This window comes from Dysidea avara, chromosome 5, assembly GCF_963678975.1.
Source record: "Dysidea avara chromosome 5, odDysAvar1.4, whole genome shotgun sequence".
Classification (NCBI taxonomy): domain Eukaryota; kingdom Metazoa; phylum Porifera; class Demospongiae; order Dictyoceratida; family Dysideidae; genus Dysidea; species Dysidea avara.
Genome location: NC_089276.1, coordinates 34480133 through 34497213, shown reverse-complemented (window position 1 = coordinate 34497213; position 17081 = coordinate 34480133). Strand labels below are relative to the sequence as shown.

The 17081-nt window shown below is 39.5% G+C and overlaps 2 protein-coding genes across 3 annotated transcripts; one reads left to right on the top strand and one right to left on the bottom strand.

Moving 5' to 3' along the window:
• Positions 1-419: 419 nt before the first annotated feature.
• Positions 420-8891, bottom strand: LOC136255965 (mediator of RNA polymerase II transcription subunit 8-like). 2 transcript variants are annotated; one of them, XM_066048876.1, is made up of 9 exons: positions 8846-8891; positions 8675-8787; positions 7534-7568; positions 7374-7483; positions 6221-6263; positions 5395-5589; positions 2103-2168; positions 1888-1953; positions 420-610 (listed from the first exon to the last, which is right to left on the bottom strand). In XM_066048876.1, exons 1-9 carry the CDS (start codon positions 8846-8848, stop codon positions 525-527), a joined length of 717 nt encoding a protein of 238 aa, XP_065904948.1. In that variant the 5' UTR covers positions 8849-8891; the 3' UTR covers positions 420-524. The 2 variants fall into 2 exon arrangements, with proteins under 2 accessions (XP_065904948.1, XP_065904947.1); XM_066048875.1 differs by lacking the exon at positions 8846-8891 and having other exon boundaries at positions 8675-8796.
• Positions 8884-16779, top strand: LOC136255964 (alpha-1,3/1,6-mannosyltransferase ALG2-like). Its single transcript, XM_066048874.1, has 2 exons — positions 8884-8967; positions 15443-16779. Exon 2 carries the CDS (start codon positions 15457-15459, stop codon positions 16696-16698), a length of 1242 nt encoding a protein of 413 aa, XP_065904946.1. The 5' UTR covers positions 8884-8967; positions 15443-15456; the 3' UTR covers positions 16699-16779.
• The last annotated feature ends 302 nt before the right edge of the window (positions 16780-17081 follow it).

Sequence of the window (17081 nt, the reverse complement as noted above, 5' to 3'; positions counted from 1 at the left end):
GGGTGCAAAGCTAGGGGCATAGTTAAAAAACAACAACATGTAACTGGCTGATACAACTAGTGAAAGTATGTTGAGCATACCCTATCTAGGGGGTGCCTTGCCAGAAAAATTTTCTGAGATTGAATTCGGTAATAGTTTTGACTGAGTAAGTATGATCCACTTTAACTAAGTGAAATAACTATTGTCTATAGCAGTGGTAATAGCTACTAACTGTAACCAAGAGGACACATCATTAATGCTGCACTCAGTGATGCATGTATGGTTTGAGTTCAAATTTGAATCATGGGGTCTGGGAGAACAACCTCTAGAAGCTGTAAGATACTTAATTCTATTAAACTAAACTATAAACGATCTGAGAAATGATCCCACCAAACAACCGACCTTAAGACCAGAGATTCAAATTCATACATTTGCACTCATTAATGTATCCATAGTTATTATGATTAAAACTTGCACTATAAAATGAAATGTAATAAAATACGACTGAAACAATATAATTGTGTGTATGTCCATTGAGATGTTACTTATCTAGGTGGTTTAGGAATGGAGTATGGAGATGTATATGACAATGTCTTCAAGTCCGCCCTAACTGAACTGGGTGCCTTCAAACCTGACAAGTGAAAAGAATAAAAATTAATAAAATACAACTTCACATATATCATAGTTAGGCCACAACAACTATAATTCTTAGTTTCTCGTCTCAACCATTTCTTGCTGCATCAGCAAATTTTGGCACTCATAGGTGACTGAATGCAACCATAAAACAGTTGGTAATTACTCAGGAAAGTTGTATTCTGGAGCTACCTTGTTCAACTGTCTAGTTTAGAAGGGGGCGGAAGCGTTTTAGGCACTACTTGAAATACTACATTAATTGCATAGTTTTGCTTGGAATATCATGTAAACACTCGCAACACATAACCAGCGAATGGTGGGGATAATTAGCTCTTTAGATTACGCTTCGTGTAAGGATTCAGACGATGTGCGTTGTATTTTACATACAAAAGTTTCTATGCAAAAACTGATGAAACACTTTTGCATGTATAGTAGCAATTCTATCACTAGACAAGTATGTACATTCTTAACATAACAATGATGCCAAACTTTGTTATATAATCCGCACATTTCCAAACCGAGGGTTTTGCATAATTTTAATGGCACTTAAACCACTTCACCCTCCTCTGTGTCTAGTTAAAGTGTTATTTGAGTGTTAGTGGATGATAAACTAATAATGCAAACAAGTTGACCTTGTGATTTTTCTAGGCACCTACACATAGATTGTTAATATCACTATTTTATATTATGGGCTCTTGTTAATATCGCATTCATCAAATTTAACTTCGTAGTTAATGTGTATTTTGTACTTACATATATGAATCAGTTACTGTAATCAGTTACTGTATATAGAGGGGGAACTATGAACCATGGCAAAATAACATTCAGCAAACTAAACTCAGAGGCTCAATCTTCAGATTAGGAAATGACAAATCTCAGGTGCCACAAAATAATTGCTGGGTTAAAATTTGCCAACTTTGTGGTGATTCTTCAAATTTTTTCAACTAGCTCCCACCAAAGTTTTCCTATATACATAAGGGTGTGGACAGACAGACAGACAAACACACACAAGTGCCCACACGAACTACACGCACAAGTAAACTGATTTCGGTATAACCAAATGTACACACCAACATCCATCTGGAGAACACTATTTAAAAATAAATAAAAAAGACCGTTCAGTTACCATAATACAGGTATGTGTTTTAGAACATTTGTTAGAGTACAAACATGGTGTTTGAATGAAGCTCATGTATTGCATGAAACTAAATAGGCTTCTTAGTTATCATAGCCTGGTGTTCAGATCTGTTGTTGTGGATGAGTATTTAAACTAACCTCTGTCCTTGAGTTGTTTGTTGCCAAGTAAAGAATTCCTCCTGACAGCTGACAATGCTGATAGACCTGGACAAAAAAAAGGTTCATATCAAATTGTGCAACACATACACACCACACACACACACACACACACACACACACACACACGCACGCACACGCACACACACACACACACACTCACACAACGCACACTAACGTAGACACAAACAGCTTACCTTCCCCTCTCAGTACTATGTGCACCAACTTCCTGGTTTCTACTGAACGATTCTTAGTGGAGTCCTCTGTAAGAGATAAAAACAGCTCAAATAGATATAAATACAAACAATGCAACAATGGTACTCTGTAAATCATTGATACAGTGAAATTTGTATCAGACACCTTTGGGCCAAAAACTTTAGGCAGGTGGCTGGTAGGGAATTGTAAGAGAGCCTAAATACAAAATACAATAGCTAATACTCATGTACTGTAGGCTTCATGTATCCTTATATGTACCTGCACTTTGCACAGGACTATTTCACATTTTTACATTAACCACAATAACAAATCAATGCACTGGAAATGAAGCATTAAAGATCATGTCCTACAGTGTACCGTAGCGTGTATGGTGATGTCACCTTTATGTGGTGTTAATAGTACATATACCTGTCCTATCATGCTAGAACTGTAACATGGTCAACAAACAGATATGAATCAGTGCAAAATCCTTTTCACGGCTGAATTTCCTGGCACACTTTACAAGGCACGCATCATGCTGTATAAGCCTCACTGTATACTAAACTACTTGGTTACTGTACCTCTACGTAAATGTTGTGGAATAATAATCTTGACTAAGTTGTTTTTGTTTACATAAAAAAGCCACAAAGTAATTATAAGACAACAAAACATACTTAAAGCAGCCTTGCGAAACAGGCAGCCACACATGTGTACACACACACAATTGAATCACGCCATGTGTCTGAAAAATCATCAACAGCCATTTGCGGTTGTCTTAGCCTATCTATAACGATGTATCATTTCAAAACGTGACTATCAACTCAAACATAAACAAAATAACCCTATTTTCAAGCAAAAGTTGTATGTAGTAAACCTGCAATAGTGTGCAAACTATCCGGTTATACCAGAAATGGGACCTCTGTGGGTGTGCCCAGTACATTGTACTATGAAACGCACAACAGAAGCACTAGCATGTTGGAATTACATTCAAATCATGTTTTATACTGTCGTGCCGGAAAAATTCAGTTACAGCCATGAAAGGGTTATTAATTAAAGCAGTACTATTTACCATAGCAAAGGTTTGAGCAAAATTAACTTAACACACAGGTGCACACTTCCTAGCTAATCTTTAATATAATTTAGGGAAGCAGTAAACATCATTAAGAATTGATGTGACAGAAAAGAAGGCACTTATTTAGGAAGTGTGTACTACATTTCATCAGACACATGGCATAGATACATGTAGCAGCAGCCAACTAGCCATATAGCAGAATGACAAGATTAGATAGGGAAGAAAATATGCAACGAAATAATGCTTCTATCGCTTCTATCACATATCTAAAAATGTTCTACAACCACCTTAAGCTACTGACTCAAGACATGTGAATATTTTAATAAATCACATGCTGTCTTTTGTAAATCATGCAAATGGAGTTGCTTGTAGTTACTCTATTGGCTGACTGTTCTATTAGATTTGATTAGAAAAGATTTTATTAGACTTCAGATTTGATACCTGCTAAAATAATTCTAATTCCTAATATTATATTCAAACATATTCTACCACAATCTTGCCAATAAAATTACTATATATTTCAAATTATTTAGAAATATGAAATCCACAATAAATATAATGCAGTGGCCAAAAATAAATGTGGGTTGTGGATGGGAAACAAGAAATTGGTAACTGTTGTATCATGTACCCGAGTGATTTGCCTGATATGTACACCCACGCTCTCGGGACGTTAACACGAGGGCACATGATACAACTGATATGTACCATGTAGGCTAATAGCCTACTGTGGTGGGCGACTAATCACCCAAGCCAATACGAGGCAACCCGCTGGATTTATTATATAGAGAGTCTTGTAAAATTCGATTATGGGTCAGCAACAAGTAACATTACAGTTACGTCTGTTAACATAAATGGGAAAATCCTATGAATATCACGGAAACACTCAATTTTTCGATTTAATAAGTGTTTCAAAGTTGCTACATCGTTTAACCACTGTTTACGTTTTCTAAACATCCAGAGGGGTAAGCTTCACTGTAGAGTGGTTACCTCGTGATATACGAAAAGTGGGTGTGGTACGTAATCAAACACGCGGACGCGCGATTGTAAATTAACCATGACACTAGTTCTCACCTTAAACTTCCGTTTGTCAACTCATAGTGCGGTAAGGGTGTCAAATCGCCTCCGTCTGAGTGCTGTAGAATGCAAAATCGGATTCATGGTTTTCATCACGTGAGCAATAATAAACTCCCACAATCGAATACTGCCAGGATTCTTATAAAAACAAACAACGTTACCTCATCAGATATCAAGGCCATGGTTTATGAGATATGTATCCTGGAATTCTCCTTTGAAGTTAGGTGGTTTCATGGTACATGTTAAGATATTAACCCCAGTACAATGACTGAGTTATTAACGCTAGTGGCAGAGAAGAATACTGCTCTTAGCTTCAACCATCCTCTGGTCAACATTGGGGGTAACACATACTAAGTACGTAATATAACAAAATATGCTATAAAAACCAGTAATATAACTCAACTTATTTTACTTACAAATGTAACACCTTACCTAAGTAATGTAACTGTTAAGTAGGTAATATGTAAATGTAACTAAATACTTTAGGTTGCAAGTAATAGTAATAAGTAACAAGCTACTTTTAAAAAGTACCCATCCCAACACTACTTCTGGTATGGTTTTGAAAACCTGGAAGATCTGTTGATTGTTATTGTAATGTTAATATGGATAGTAGAATACTAAAACCCACAATCACTTTGTACACAGACCACTATATATACAGACATGGTGACTTGAACTTTAACTAAACGGTGCTTCAGCAAGGCAACTGGTGGCCAATTGTTCTCACAATTTTTGCCAGGTTCTAATGAGCCTTCAAAACAAATGAATGCCACAAGCTGATTTGCAAACAAAATAGCTACAGACCCAGAAGTGGTGTATTGTACATCAGGTACAAAACTTGTGAACGTGGAACTATTGCAGACAGGCATCAATATGTACATAATATTCAGAGAGCTGCTGTAGTGCCAGCCTATACTGCAGGCCTTACACTCAGTGAGCATCGCTCATTGGAGGTATAGTAATCATGCTGGCTTACTGTATGTTGGTTGGTGAAGGATTGTCCATACGTTTGTTGATTAAGAGCCAGGTCATGGGGATAACAATCTTATTGTAGTAACTACTTGGGCAGGCTTGATACTAATATTGGAATATTTTCTTATCATAAATATTACATATTAACTGCCTGTTTATAGTACATAATTCCTGACCTAGTTTACTGGAATATTCGGTCCACTCTTCTCTGGCAGTGCTCACAAGGTCAATGACTGCAGAGAGCAGTGAGTTATGATCGGCGACTAGTTGCTGGATGTTCCCAGATGTCTCCATCTTGTCTGCTTCCTTCTCAGTATCCTTCTGATGTCTCTCAAGATCAAGGTCTAGCTTGGTCCTCAGGTAGTCCGGTACTATAGGTGAACCAATACAATGATTGTAGGTCCCATGACATTACAGTACAAGCACATTTCTTATGTATACATGAGCAGTTCAGTCACAATAAGTGTTGTCTGAATAACACAATTACAGTGTATAGGGCGCAGTTGTACAGTTAAGTTAATTGACACATACAGTAAGTGTTACTGAAAACCATTAGACAACAATTAGCACGTAAGGTAAATAGTAGTTCACTTTAGATTCATACATTACACACAGGGTTAAAAGGTTTAACTACTTCGCGTATGGTGTACATGAGATTGAGAGTGGCGACAGTTGCGGACTGGACTACTGGATATAAAGATTCATATTACTGCTATACTATAATATGAACTCTTGGTATAGATATCCAGCTCATAAGTCCAATTTTTAGCAAAGCAGCCAAAAATAGCCTCTGGCCTAATTTTTTTGGGATTGAAAATTCTCTGTAATTCCACATGTTATCTCTACTGATAGGAACTTCAGAATCAAGGTTTTGGCAAAACACTGTCCACTTAAAAGATGCTTTGCAAGTTAAACTTCAATTCACAAATTTTGTGATTATACGTGCACAAAACACCCACACTATGAAAGTTACTAAACATATTAAGATAGTGACATACATACCAATTTCATGATGTAATGTTGATACTCTTCCTTCAGTTGATTTCTATTAGGCAACACAACAGTGTAACCATACAATCTATTGTGATACTTAAGCCTCAAAGTACGGCTGGACCCAGTGGAATATTAATGGAGGACACTTTGGGACCAACTGACTTTAATGAAATTTTACTGTTATAAGGAAGTTTTCCATAGAGGTAACACTGTATTGTAATTTGGTAGAGGTCTATATAGGGACCTCAGAAACTGTCTTTTATGGAGAGATTAAATGTACAGTGTCCTTATAAGGAGGGTCCTTTAAGAGAGGTTCCACTGTAAACGCTTAGTCCCATTTTGTCCCCAAGGGCATAGAGCCTTTCAACAAGAAATATGTGAACCATGTCGGGTCTCAAGCAAACCCATAGTGCAGTGATTCCAATAGGGCCATGCAAATATATCGATTAATCAATTAATCGATTACAGCAATAATCACAATATATAATAATCACAAAAAAAATTTGAAATAATCAATTAATACATTCTCTATAGTCAAGAGCCATATTACTAACCATGATTCAACTTTTAACCAATTGCTATCACCACAAAACCAACCTGTAACATAAGTAATGCTAGTAAAGGAAACCTCATGTCATAAAATAGAGACAAGTATCTGTTAAATTTCAATAAACGAAGGTATTCAGCTCAAAATACACAGAATCCAATTATCCCTAGGTAGTAGTAATCACTTGCAATTGTAGTCACAATTGCTCAGCCCTACATTCCAAGGAATACATGACATAGCTGGTATTGTACTGTACCTAACCACCACACCAGTTTTGATTAGTGACAGGGATAAAAAAGTAGCCTGAAAGAAATAAACAATACCCAGGCCATAGAGACAACATGGTATATGGATATCAATTCACATAATTCTTTTGTCTATGTCGTGATGTTTTAGATCGTATAAACTAAACTTTGGAAAAAACAAAAGTAATTTTTTAAACAAAATCAACTTTATACTGGCCACTCAATACAGTATAGAATGAGACTTATCAGCAAGGTCACTCTTCGTGTATAAAATATTATAAAAAGCATCCTGTGATATAGAGCATAATACCAGGTGACAACTAGCACCACCGGACTCCCCATATATATTTATTGAGTTATAATCACTCACTGCAAGTGCTGGGTCATGGTCACTAGATAGCTGGAGGGGTAAGAAAACAAAGTTCTGTAGTGGCTGAGTCTTGTCATGTGACATCTGCTTCATCAGCGTGTTGATGGAACCTGTTGTCATGACAACTAACCACCCACCCACTATTATAGATGTTGATTACCTGATAATGCTGAAAAGCTGTCCAACATTCCCGGCCTGTAGAGGTAAACAAAAGCACATGACTAACTTCAGTACAGCTAGGGCAGAGAAGAATGTATACTGGAGTAGAATGTAATTTAATTGACAGGAATTCTATGCGGCAATTTCGCACTATACATTGGTGGACTACTGATGTAATGAATAGGACGAGTTGCTTAATCACTCACATTAGCCACTGAGTACTAAAGCCATTAATTACTTTTTGGCGGATATAACTAATTTCGCCAATCCACCAAAGTAAATTCAAACCACATACACAATAGAGGACTTGCACGGTAACGTAATTCATCGTAATTGCTAAGCAACCATAGATGTTGGTAGGTGTCGGCCATGTTTCAACCCACAAAGTTGTGACTGAAAAACACCTTCTCACTATTTGTGATGGTCTGTACTGAAGCAAGATGGTGCCCAGTTCATTAGAAACAGCAAAGAAGTTAGAATTGGTCAGTAATGTGTTGAAATTTAAATAGCCACCTATTTCACAGAGCCGATGTTGAGGAATTCTAGCCCTCCTTCCCAGTTGTCACTATACTCAGCACTTGGTGAATAAAAGTAATGTTGTTTCGTTCTGACCTATAAGTTCGCATAGAAATTTGTCCTGAAACATGGCCACCAGAAAGCTGCTGCTAGCCTGTGTCATCACATGTACAAGGTCTCTATATGGACACCTTGGAATGGACACTATTTAGTTTTTAATTACCCTACCTTGGTGTCCTGAGCAAAGTATAGCTTGAACAAGCTAGGTTGTATCAAGTCTTCTATTATTATGTACTCTTGGTTGTATAGCTGACAAATATTACACAAAAATTTTCATTGGTCATTCAAGATGTGATTTAAAAGTCTTAGAGCAATTATTATATTTAATTAGCAGAGCCCACCTGGGGCGTCAAGCTAATTTACAAGTACAATTACAAATTATAGTATCTATTCAGTAAACTTTTGAAACTGTCTAATTGATTGGCATGGACAACATCTGAAGGCAATCGGTTCCATTCGGGAATGATGCATGGAAGCTTAAAAGAATCTATGGTAGGATGGTAATGGAAGAACTTCATGTCATTTCTTGATCTGTCACAATACTAAACTACTCAGATGCCACTCACCATACTAGCGTTGGGTCTTGTTCCAGTTTGGCGAGTAGTTGCTGTAGTAACGTCTTTACCTCCAACACCTTGTTGGACAGGCTAGCAACTGTTGTGTCTAGCGCCTTCTCGTCCTGTTGCATCAAACCCACCCCATAACATACAGCATCGCTAAGTGATATGCGCGCTTACCATTTTTACTCTCGAAATCCCCTAAATTATTAGAATACAAATAAATTCTATTTAAAGCTCACCACTGCCATACTGTGTTTCATTTTAATCAGTCGACTAGCAGTCAGTAGCGGATTGATCAGGTTAGAGATACTATGTACACCTTTTTATGTTGCGTGTAGTGTGATGATGGAATAATGGTGCGCGTGGTCTCCTCACAGATGCTTGGTATTTGTTCGGGGGCGTGTCTTGTCTTATTGTCACTGTTTTGTGTGTAAGTCCTGTGAGTGCATGTGACTAGAGAAATCAGCCAGTGTGCTGTTGTTGTTTCTGGCAGTTTTCTGTAACAGCTGAAATTGGGAGTACGGCAGGAGAAATTGGGAAAACCTAATGCAGCAAGCTGGTACCTTCTCGTGTGTAACCCATAGCCCATCCAATAAACAGTTGGTATTGTATTTACAGCAGGGTAGTTGTGAACTGCTCGTGTTAGACAACTTCCCCTCAACTATTGAGGCCTGTTTCATTTGCAAGGCGGCTGTCATTTTCCTCATGTATGTATGTACAAGAGCGTCAGAGTAGGTGCAACCAGTTATTCTAAAATCACCACTTTTTTTGGCTCCTGGAATTAAAAAAAAAAAAAAAAACTTGAAGCCAAAACTATAAGTAGTTAACATGTAATACTTCAATACAATGGACACAAGCAAAACTTGTCTAACCTGTCTTTCACTCAGAATAGCTCAAGGAGCAGCCTTCGTGTAGACTTTATGCGTAATAAGCACCTCTAAAAATAATTACCGTTATACTTAGCTCTGGCTTTGTTTCACGTTGTAGCTGCTTTGGACATATTCCTTACTGTTTATTAATAAACTCAAATAATACTGTAGCGTGGTATATCCGAGTGACAACAGCACACACAACTCTTAATAACCACCAACAAGCACATGTACAAGATCATACGATACAGTATTCTAATTAGTGTTACAGTAGTGTATACAGATGTGCACAGCTAGTTACATACAATAATGTTACATCATTCCCCTACCAGTCTGTGATAAAATCAATGGCGCATATAGTCATTTAATCTAGCAGGAAGTCTGCAGTTTCTACCAATATGAGTAGATTGTGTTGGTTCTACTGCATAAGGTGGTGCTGAATCAGTTACACTTGTATATCCTGCCACTCCTGAAGTGCGATTAGCCACAACGTTGCTGTAGGATGGTACACAAGATCTCAGGGTTGACATGTGGGGAGCTTGGTGAGGGGGTAGCATATAGCAGAGTTTAAGACGGTTCCTGTGGACCACGAATGTCTGTGTTCTCCAATCAGCTGAATTTTGTAGTTGATAGTGCCAGGTTTATCAATGACTGTGTATGGGCCTTTCCACATTGATGTGAGTTTCTTTGTGTTTCCCTTTGGTATGGCAGGATTGTGTAGCCAAACTCTATTACCAACTTGGAACTCTTCTGCAAGGCCTTGATGATCGTGTAGCGACTTCTGGCGAGTATGTTGCAGTTGTAGGTGTTTGGTGACAATGGACTAAGAAGCCTTTGTTAGTGAGTTGCCTGTACAAATTGAGGGTAGGAGCATATTGTGGAAGCCTGTACTCGGCTCAGCATCAGGTCAATAGGGAGCTGAGGTGAACGGCCAAAATTGAGGTGAAATGGTGAAAAACTGGTGGATTCATGAATTGCTGTTTTGTAAGCAAAAAGATCTTTTGGCAATTGAGAGTCCCAGTCATGTTGATCTCTTTCCACCGTCTTGGCCAACATAGCCTCCAAGGTACAGCTAAACCGCTCAACTTAGCCATTTCCCTCAGGATGCTAAGCTGATGTTCTAGTAGTTACGATGCCTAACATCTGACAGAGAGACTGAACAATGGCACTGCAAAAGTTTGCACCTTGATCACTGTGAATGGTGGATGGTACACCATAGCGACATACTATTTCATTTAACATGATAGTAGCTAGAGTGGTACTGGTAACATCTTTAAGGGGGAATGCCTCCACCCATTTGGTAAATAGGTCTGTAACAACTAGTATGTATTTATTCCCTTGTGCTAATGTAGGGAGAGGGCCCATGATGTCCCATGACAGCCTCGCAAAAGGTCTTGATGCACGGATTGTTCCCAATGGTGCTGGGGGATTTGGCTGTGGGGGGGTTGCGCCTCTGACATTGTTCACACTGTTTGATCCAGGACTCGACATCATGTTCATATCCAGGCCAGTAAAACCGAGTCTTCACATGAGCAAGAGTTTTCTTTGTTCCGAGATGGCCAAGGTGGTTATGTACTGCCTGGAGTACTGTGTTACTGATGCTGGAGGGAATAACCACTTGGGTGTGTGTCAACTGAGTGGCCGCTTCACTATAAGCACGACAAATAAGGGTATCCTTTATGAAGCACTTCCTAAGACCTGGGGGGTACCCACGAGGAACTGTACCATGCTCAATGTGCTGCTTAAGAGTAGCCGGTTGAGGTTCATCAAGTTGTGCTCTCATAAATTCATCAGGATTCACCAGCAACATTTCTGCATTTACTGTGGTTATAAGTGGGCCATCCGGGGGTGGAGGGATTCTGGATAGTGTGTTGGCATTTGAGTTACTTACTCTAGCCTTGTATTCGAAAGTAAAGTCAAATTGTTGCAGGTAGAGTAGCCAGCGAGCAAGACCTCTTCCAGTGTCTTTTGAGTCCCTTCAGAGATGTAAGTGGGTTATGGTCAGTGATTAGCTTGAAATGGAACCCATACAGATAGGGTTAAAATTCTTTGACTGCTCCTACTACAGCTAGTGCCTCGCATTCAATAGTGGAATAGTTTCTTTCCGCTTTTTGCAATTGTTGGCTCCAGTACGCTATAACCCTTTCCTGGCCATCTTGTACTTGACTGAGGATGCCACCAATGCCATAGTTTGAAGCATCTGTAGCAACTATGAATGGGATCGTGAATCTAGGAAAAGCTAGGATCGGTGGTAAAGTGAGTTTGGTTTTGAGGATATTGAATGACTTGTCACATTCAGTTGTCCAGTTAAAAACCTTGGAATTCTTACAGAATAGCCAATGTAAGGGCTGTGCAATCTCTGCATAACATGAGATGAAACGACGGTGGTAACTTGACAATCCAATGAATTGTTTTATCTCCTTGTGGTTGCAGGGTGTTGGGTAGGTAGTGACTGCTGATAGTTTGGCCTTGTCTGGTTCGATGCCATTACTAGAAATGTAATTCCCCAAGTAACAGACATGAGACTGAGCAAAACTACACTTCGCTGGTTTCAACTTTAGGCCTGCAGTTTTAAGACGGTCTAAAACAGCTGATAAACAAGTCAGATGATCAACAAAATTTGCACTAAACATGATGTCATCCAAGTAGATTAAGCAGTGTAAGCCAGATAGCCCTGCTAGTGTGCATTCCATCAAACGTTGGAATGTTTCCGGGGCATTGGTAAGGCCAACAGGCATAACATTGAATTCAAAATACCCACGTGATGTAGAAAATGCAGGTTTTTCTTTCTGTTCGGGGTTGACTTCTACCTGCCAATATCCTGAGGCTAGGTCCAGTGTGGTGAATAGTACTGAGCTAGCCAGGGAATCAAGGGTGACATGGATTCTTGCTAAGGGGTATGCGTCATGGTGAGTTACGTCACTAAGCTTACAGTAGTTGATACAGAATTGCATGTACCATCCTTCTTAACCATGACCACCAGAGAGAGCTCCAAGGACTAAAACTCTCTTGAATAACTCCCTGTTGGAGCATTTTCTCTATTTCTGTGTTAATAGTGTCTTGCAATGCCACAGGCTGACGGATTGGAGGACCTTTGGTGTGGATGGTATGTTTCACTATGGATGTACGTCCCAGGGGCTGTTCATCAGTGGCAAACAGATCACTATATTGGTGTAACAATGTGAACAGCTTTGTTGTTGGTCAGATGATAAGCCTGATTTCGTCAAATCTATATTAGGGAGGTCGGGCATGGGTGAAGGTGGATGGTCTATGTATTCATTGTCTACTATAAGGAGGTCTGATAAGGGTGTGATATTGCCAACCTTGGTCCCCTTATAAACAGTGACAGCAGCTGGAATAATGTTCATAACCTGGATAACAGCACACTTACTACTGGATGTCGGACTAATAGTTCTGGCGGCAATTCTATGCTTGGGGAGTCTACTTGTATGTAAAGGTTCGATTAGAACACTGCTGAAATTTTGTTGTGTTACTCCATTAGGTAACTGAACATCAAGTAGTTGAATTGTGCGGCCTGGGATAGTGGTGGTTTTAAGAGTTGATGTTACGGCATTGTTAGAGGAGAACTGAATAGTGTTGGCTATGCCATTTTTCAGGGTGAATGGTATGATATGGCCCCTTATGGTTACATGATTATGCTTATAGTCAATTATGACTTCATTAGCAGTCAGGTAGTCAACTCCCAACAAACAATCAACAGTCAGCATTTTAACAACAGTAAACACCTGTTCACTCTGGTGGCTCCCTATTCTCACTAACATCTGAACCTGCCCAATCACATCCAACGGAGTACCACTTGCTCCCACAGGTGCTGCTGTTGCCTTAGTGATCTTGTCCTGAAATTCAGTGGGAAGGATATTCAGCCGTATCACTGAGAGTGCTGCACCAGAGTCTAATAAGAAAGTTATTGATGAGTGACCTATCACACCATTAATTCTTAGAATTGTATTTATACTAGAGCACTCACGGCTGTTTCTATGTGGATTATGGGCAGCGAGACCAGCTGTCATCCACCGTCGGGGCTGGTCCATAGTAGTTTAAAGGGCAGTCACGGCGTAAATGTCCCTTCTCTCCACAATTGTAGCAAGGACCAATGCGATGTCCTCTGCATTGCCCCTATCTCTGGTGTAGTGGGGCTTAGACGAGGGTGTCCGATTTTTCCCTATTGTCACCTCCAAAGATTCTAGCCGCTTGGTCAGTGTGTCTAGCTTCTGGTGTAGAGCAACAGTGTCAGAAGGTTCTGAGGTTGTCTAAGCTCGGTTGGTTTATGGCATGAATGTTCTCCTCTTCTCCACAAAATTCTACGGCGTACTCAATGTCCATGGCATCTGTGAGAGCAGTAGTAAAATTAGTTGGCTTTTGGCACAGCAATAATTGGCAGCTGATTTCTGGACGTAACCCAGTTAGAAATCTCTGTAGGAGCACTGATGAAGTCATTGCTTCTTCTGGGAATGCACTCTTGAAGAACTGTTTAAGGGAGGATGCAAAGTCAGACACCCTCTCACCTTGGCCTTGGTTGCACTGGCTGAAATGTTTAGATGCAACCAGCAGATTCTCCTTCTTTCCAGCTCTCTCCTCAAGTGCTGCCCTCAGTAGTTTCAAGTCCTTTTTAGTTGCATCATCAAGTTCCGCATAATAATCAATTGGCTTTCTCCTGAGCAATGTCAGTATTACTGCAAGCTGTTTGGCAGCGTCCCATTCTTTAGCAACGGCGACAAATTAAAAACGAGTCCACCCCCGTTTGAGGTCCTCCGCTACTAATTCAGGGTGAGGCAGTTCCATCTGTGCCATGGTGTACTAACGCAAACTGGGACAGAGAACGGAGAAAACAAACACACAACGTGTCGATCTGCTTGCCTTTACGGGTACCGTTCACAGGATTTTCAGTGAATTATGTCCCACGGTACCAGGGTAATCGTTTGAGGTTGAAGATACTCCCAATCCCACTCCTGTCACCAATGTAGCATGGTATATCCGAGCGACGACAACACACACAACTCCGCCAACAAGCACATGTACAAGGTCACACGATGCAGTATTCTAATTAGTGTTACAGTAGTGTATGCAGATGTGCACGGCTAGTTACATACAACAATGTTACAATACAGTTAAAAGCTAAACAGTATTATGGGGATGTTTTTTGGTCAGTCTCCAGTTTTATCATTGAGGTAGCTAGCTATTAACTAGCACCTTACACATAGTATTATAGCCCAAAGAGTGCCTTCAAATAGCATCTTTAAATATGCAATTCTAAAGTTTTCTGGAGGCATGACTGAGCCCTACCACTTTCAATTTTATTCTGACGCCTGATATATGTATAGCAGCATTAATGTAGCTATAAGTAGGTAGTTTGGTTCAGTCATGGATTTTTTCTCCTTTCTCCAACTTTTCAAACACACCTTATGTAGCTAAAGTCTTTGAGCAAGCTGTAGGACCAGGTCTCCTACAGACCTTCAGCACTTGTGCTGTAAAGCATTAATAAATAAATAAATAAAGTTTGTGTGTGTAGCTATATACACTTGTAATTTAGCTATAATGTATTACAAGTATATACATGTTGTTTACATACTCCTGTAATTTACTGTATTGTTGACATCTTTTGTCCAAAAAATAACGCTTTAAAAAGCTTCCGCTGCAGTGTTATTCAAGGGTCCACTATTATTTTAAGTTCGATTAGAGATCATAGAATAAAAATTAAGAATAAATTAGAGATAAATTGTTCACTAGATCTGGGGGACCTCCCTTTTTTAATTTTACTATAAATTCCTAACTTTTCCTTGTATTTTAAACATGGGTATGAATTGTAGTTTGAACTTTATGCTGCATGACATGCAAACTACTGGTTGTAAATTGTTGTGTTACCCATTTCTTTTTGTGTCCACAGTGTTTGTGATTGTGATGGTGAGAGTGGCATTTGTTCATCCTGATCTCGGCATCGGTGGAGCAGAAAGGCTTGTTGTTGATGCTGCTTTAGCATTACAATCACGTGGTCATGACGTCCACATCTTTACTGCCCACCATGACAGGAAGAGATGCTTCCCTGAGACAAGAAATGGGAAAGTTGGTGTAACCACCATTGGAAATTGGCTACCGCGGCATGTATTCCAGTATGGGCATGCCCTCTGTGCCTACATTAAGATGGTCTACGTGGCTATTTACATATCACTGATGAGCCTATGCTTTTGGAGGAGGTATGAAGTGTTCATATGTGATCAGGTGTCCACATGTGTGCCATTTCTGCGATACATGACTCGAGCTAAAGTCGTGTTCTACTGCCATTATCCAGATCAGTTGTTAACCAGCACTTACTCACTCAGTGGAGCAAGAAAAGTCTATCGCGATGTACTGAACTGGATTGAAGAACAAACCACTGGAATGGCACATGAGATACTCTGCAATTCTTACTTCACCAAGGAAATGTTTGAAAGAACTTTTAGGAGTCTTTTCCTTCGCAAAGTTAATGTGTTATATCCCTCCATAGATTTTTCCAGTTTTGATATAGATCCTCCTCCCATGCCAGATGTTGTTCAACCAGGCCGTACTCGTATTATCTTCCTTGTCATTAACAGATATGAAAGAAAGAAGAACACCCGATTGGTTATAGAGAGCACACGAAAGATGGTTGAGAAGTACGCAATTACTGACCACAAGGAGCCACATTTGATAATTGCTGGAGGATATGACCCTCGTTTACCAGAAAATGTTGAATATTTCAAAGAGTTACAACAGGTTGCTGAACAATTTCGCCTTAAAGATAAGGTTCATTTTTATAAGAATATCAGCCATGAAGAAAAGGTTGCACTGTTGAAGCTCTGTGACGTATTTGTCTACCCTCCATCTAAAGAGCACTTTGGTATTGGTCCATTAGAAGCAATGTACATGGGTAAACCAGTAATAGCTATCAATGATGGAGGACCTACTGAAACTGTATCACATGGGGAGACAGGTTGGCTGACCGAGCCCAAAGCCAACCGTTTCTCGAACCGCATGTTGAACTTTGTACGTCACCCTGAGGAAATTGAGAAGTTTGGAAAGGCTGGCCGCAAGCGTGTCCTAGATATATTCTCCTATCAAAAGTTTGTAGATAATTTTGATGAGTTGGTCCAGCGTCTGTCAACCTCATCAGGTGAAGATGACTAGAATACAAGCACTGTACACGCTACACACATAACACAAATTAGTAGGAAGTTAATTCTTTTTAATTAGCACTGATAAATAAAACTCTGTTTTAAGCATGCAAGTGTTAGTACGTACCAGGGCTGAAACAGATATCCGGATATCCTGATAGTATTTCAATATCCGGATAGTGATTTGAGCCATTGGGATAGTTGCTAAACAATTTCACGATGGTTTTCTTTGATATAAAGCCTTTACACTGATTATTATACCATAATCCCAATCGTACAAATACTATGCTTGAAATTATGAGTATAGCAAGCAGGTTCATCACAAAATATGTCATGTTTTTATAGTAAGTGATGATGTCACTATCTGTAGTATATCCAGAAAGATTGAGTTCAGGA

Excerpts from the sequence above, each read along its gene's own strand:
- LOC136255965 (XM_066048875.1), bottom strand. The coding sequence starts at position 8,796 with ATGCAACAGGACGAGAAGGCGCTAGACACAACAGTTGCTAGCCTGTCC. Across the intron at positions 5,590-6,220 it reads AACATTACATCATGAAATTG|TACCGGACTACCTGAGGACC; the intron begins GTATGTATGTCA and ends GTTCACCTATAG. Across the intron at positions 2,169-5,394 it reads CGAATATTCCAGTAAACTAG|AGGACTCCACTAAGAATCGT; the intron begins GTCAGGAATTAT and ends TATCTCTTACAG.
- LOC136255964 (XM_066048874.1), top strand. The coding sequence starts at position 15,457 with ATGGTGAGAGTGGCATTTGTTCATCCTGATCTCGGCATCGGTGGAGCA.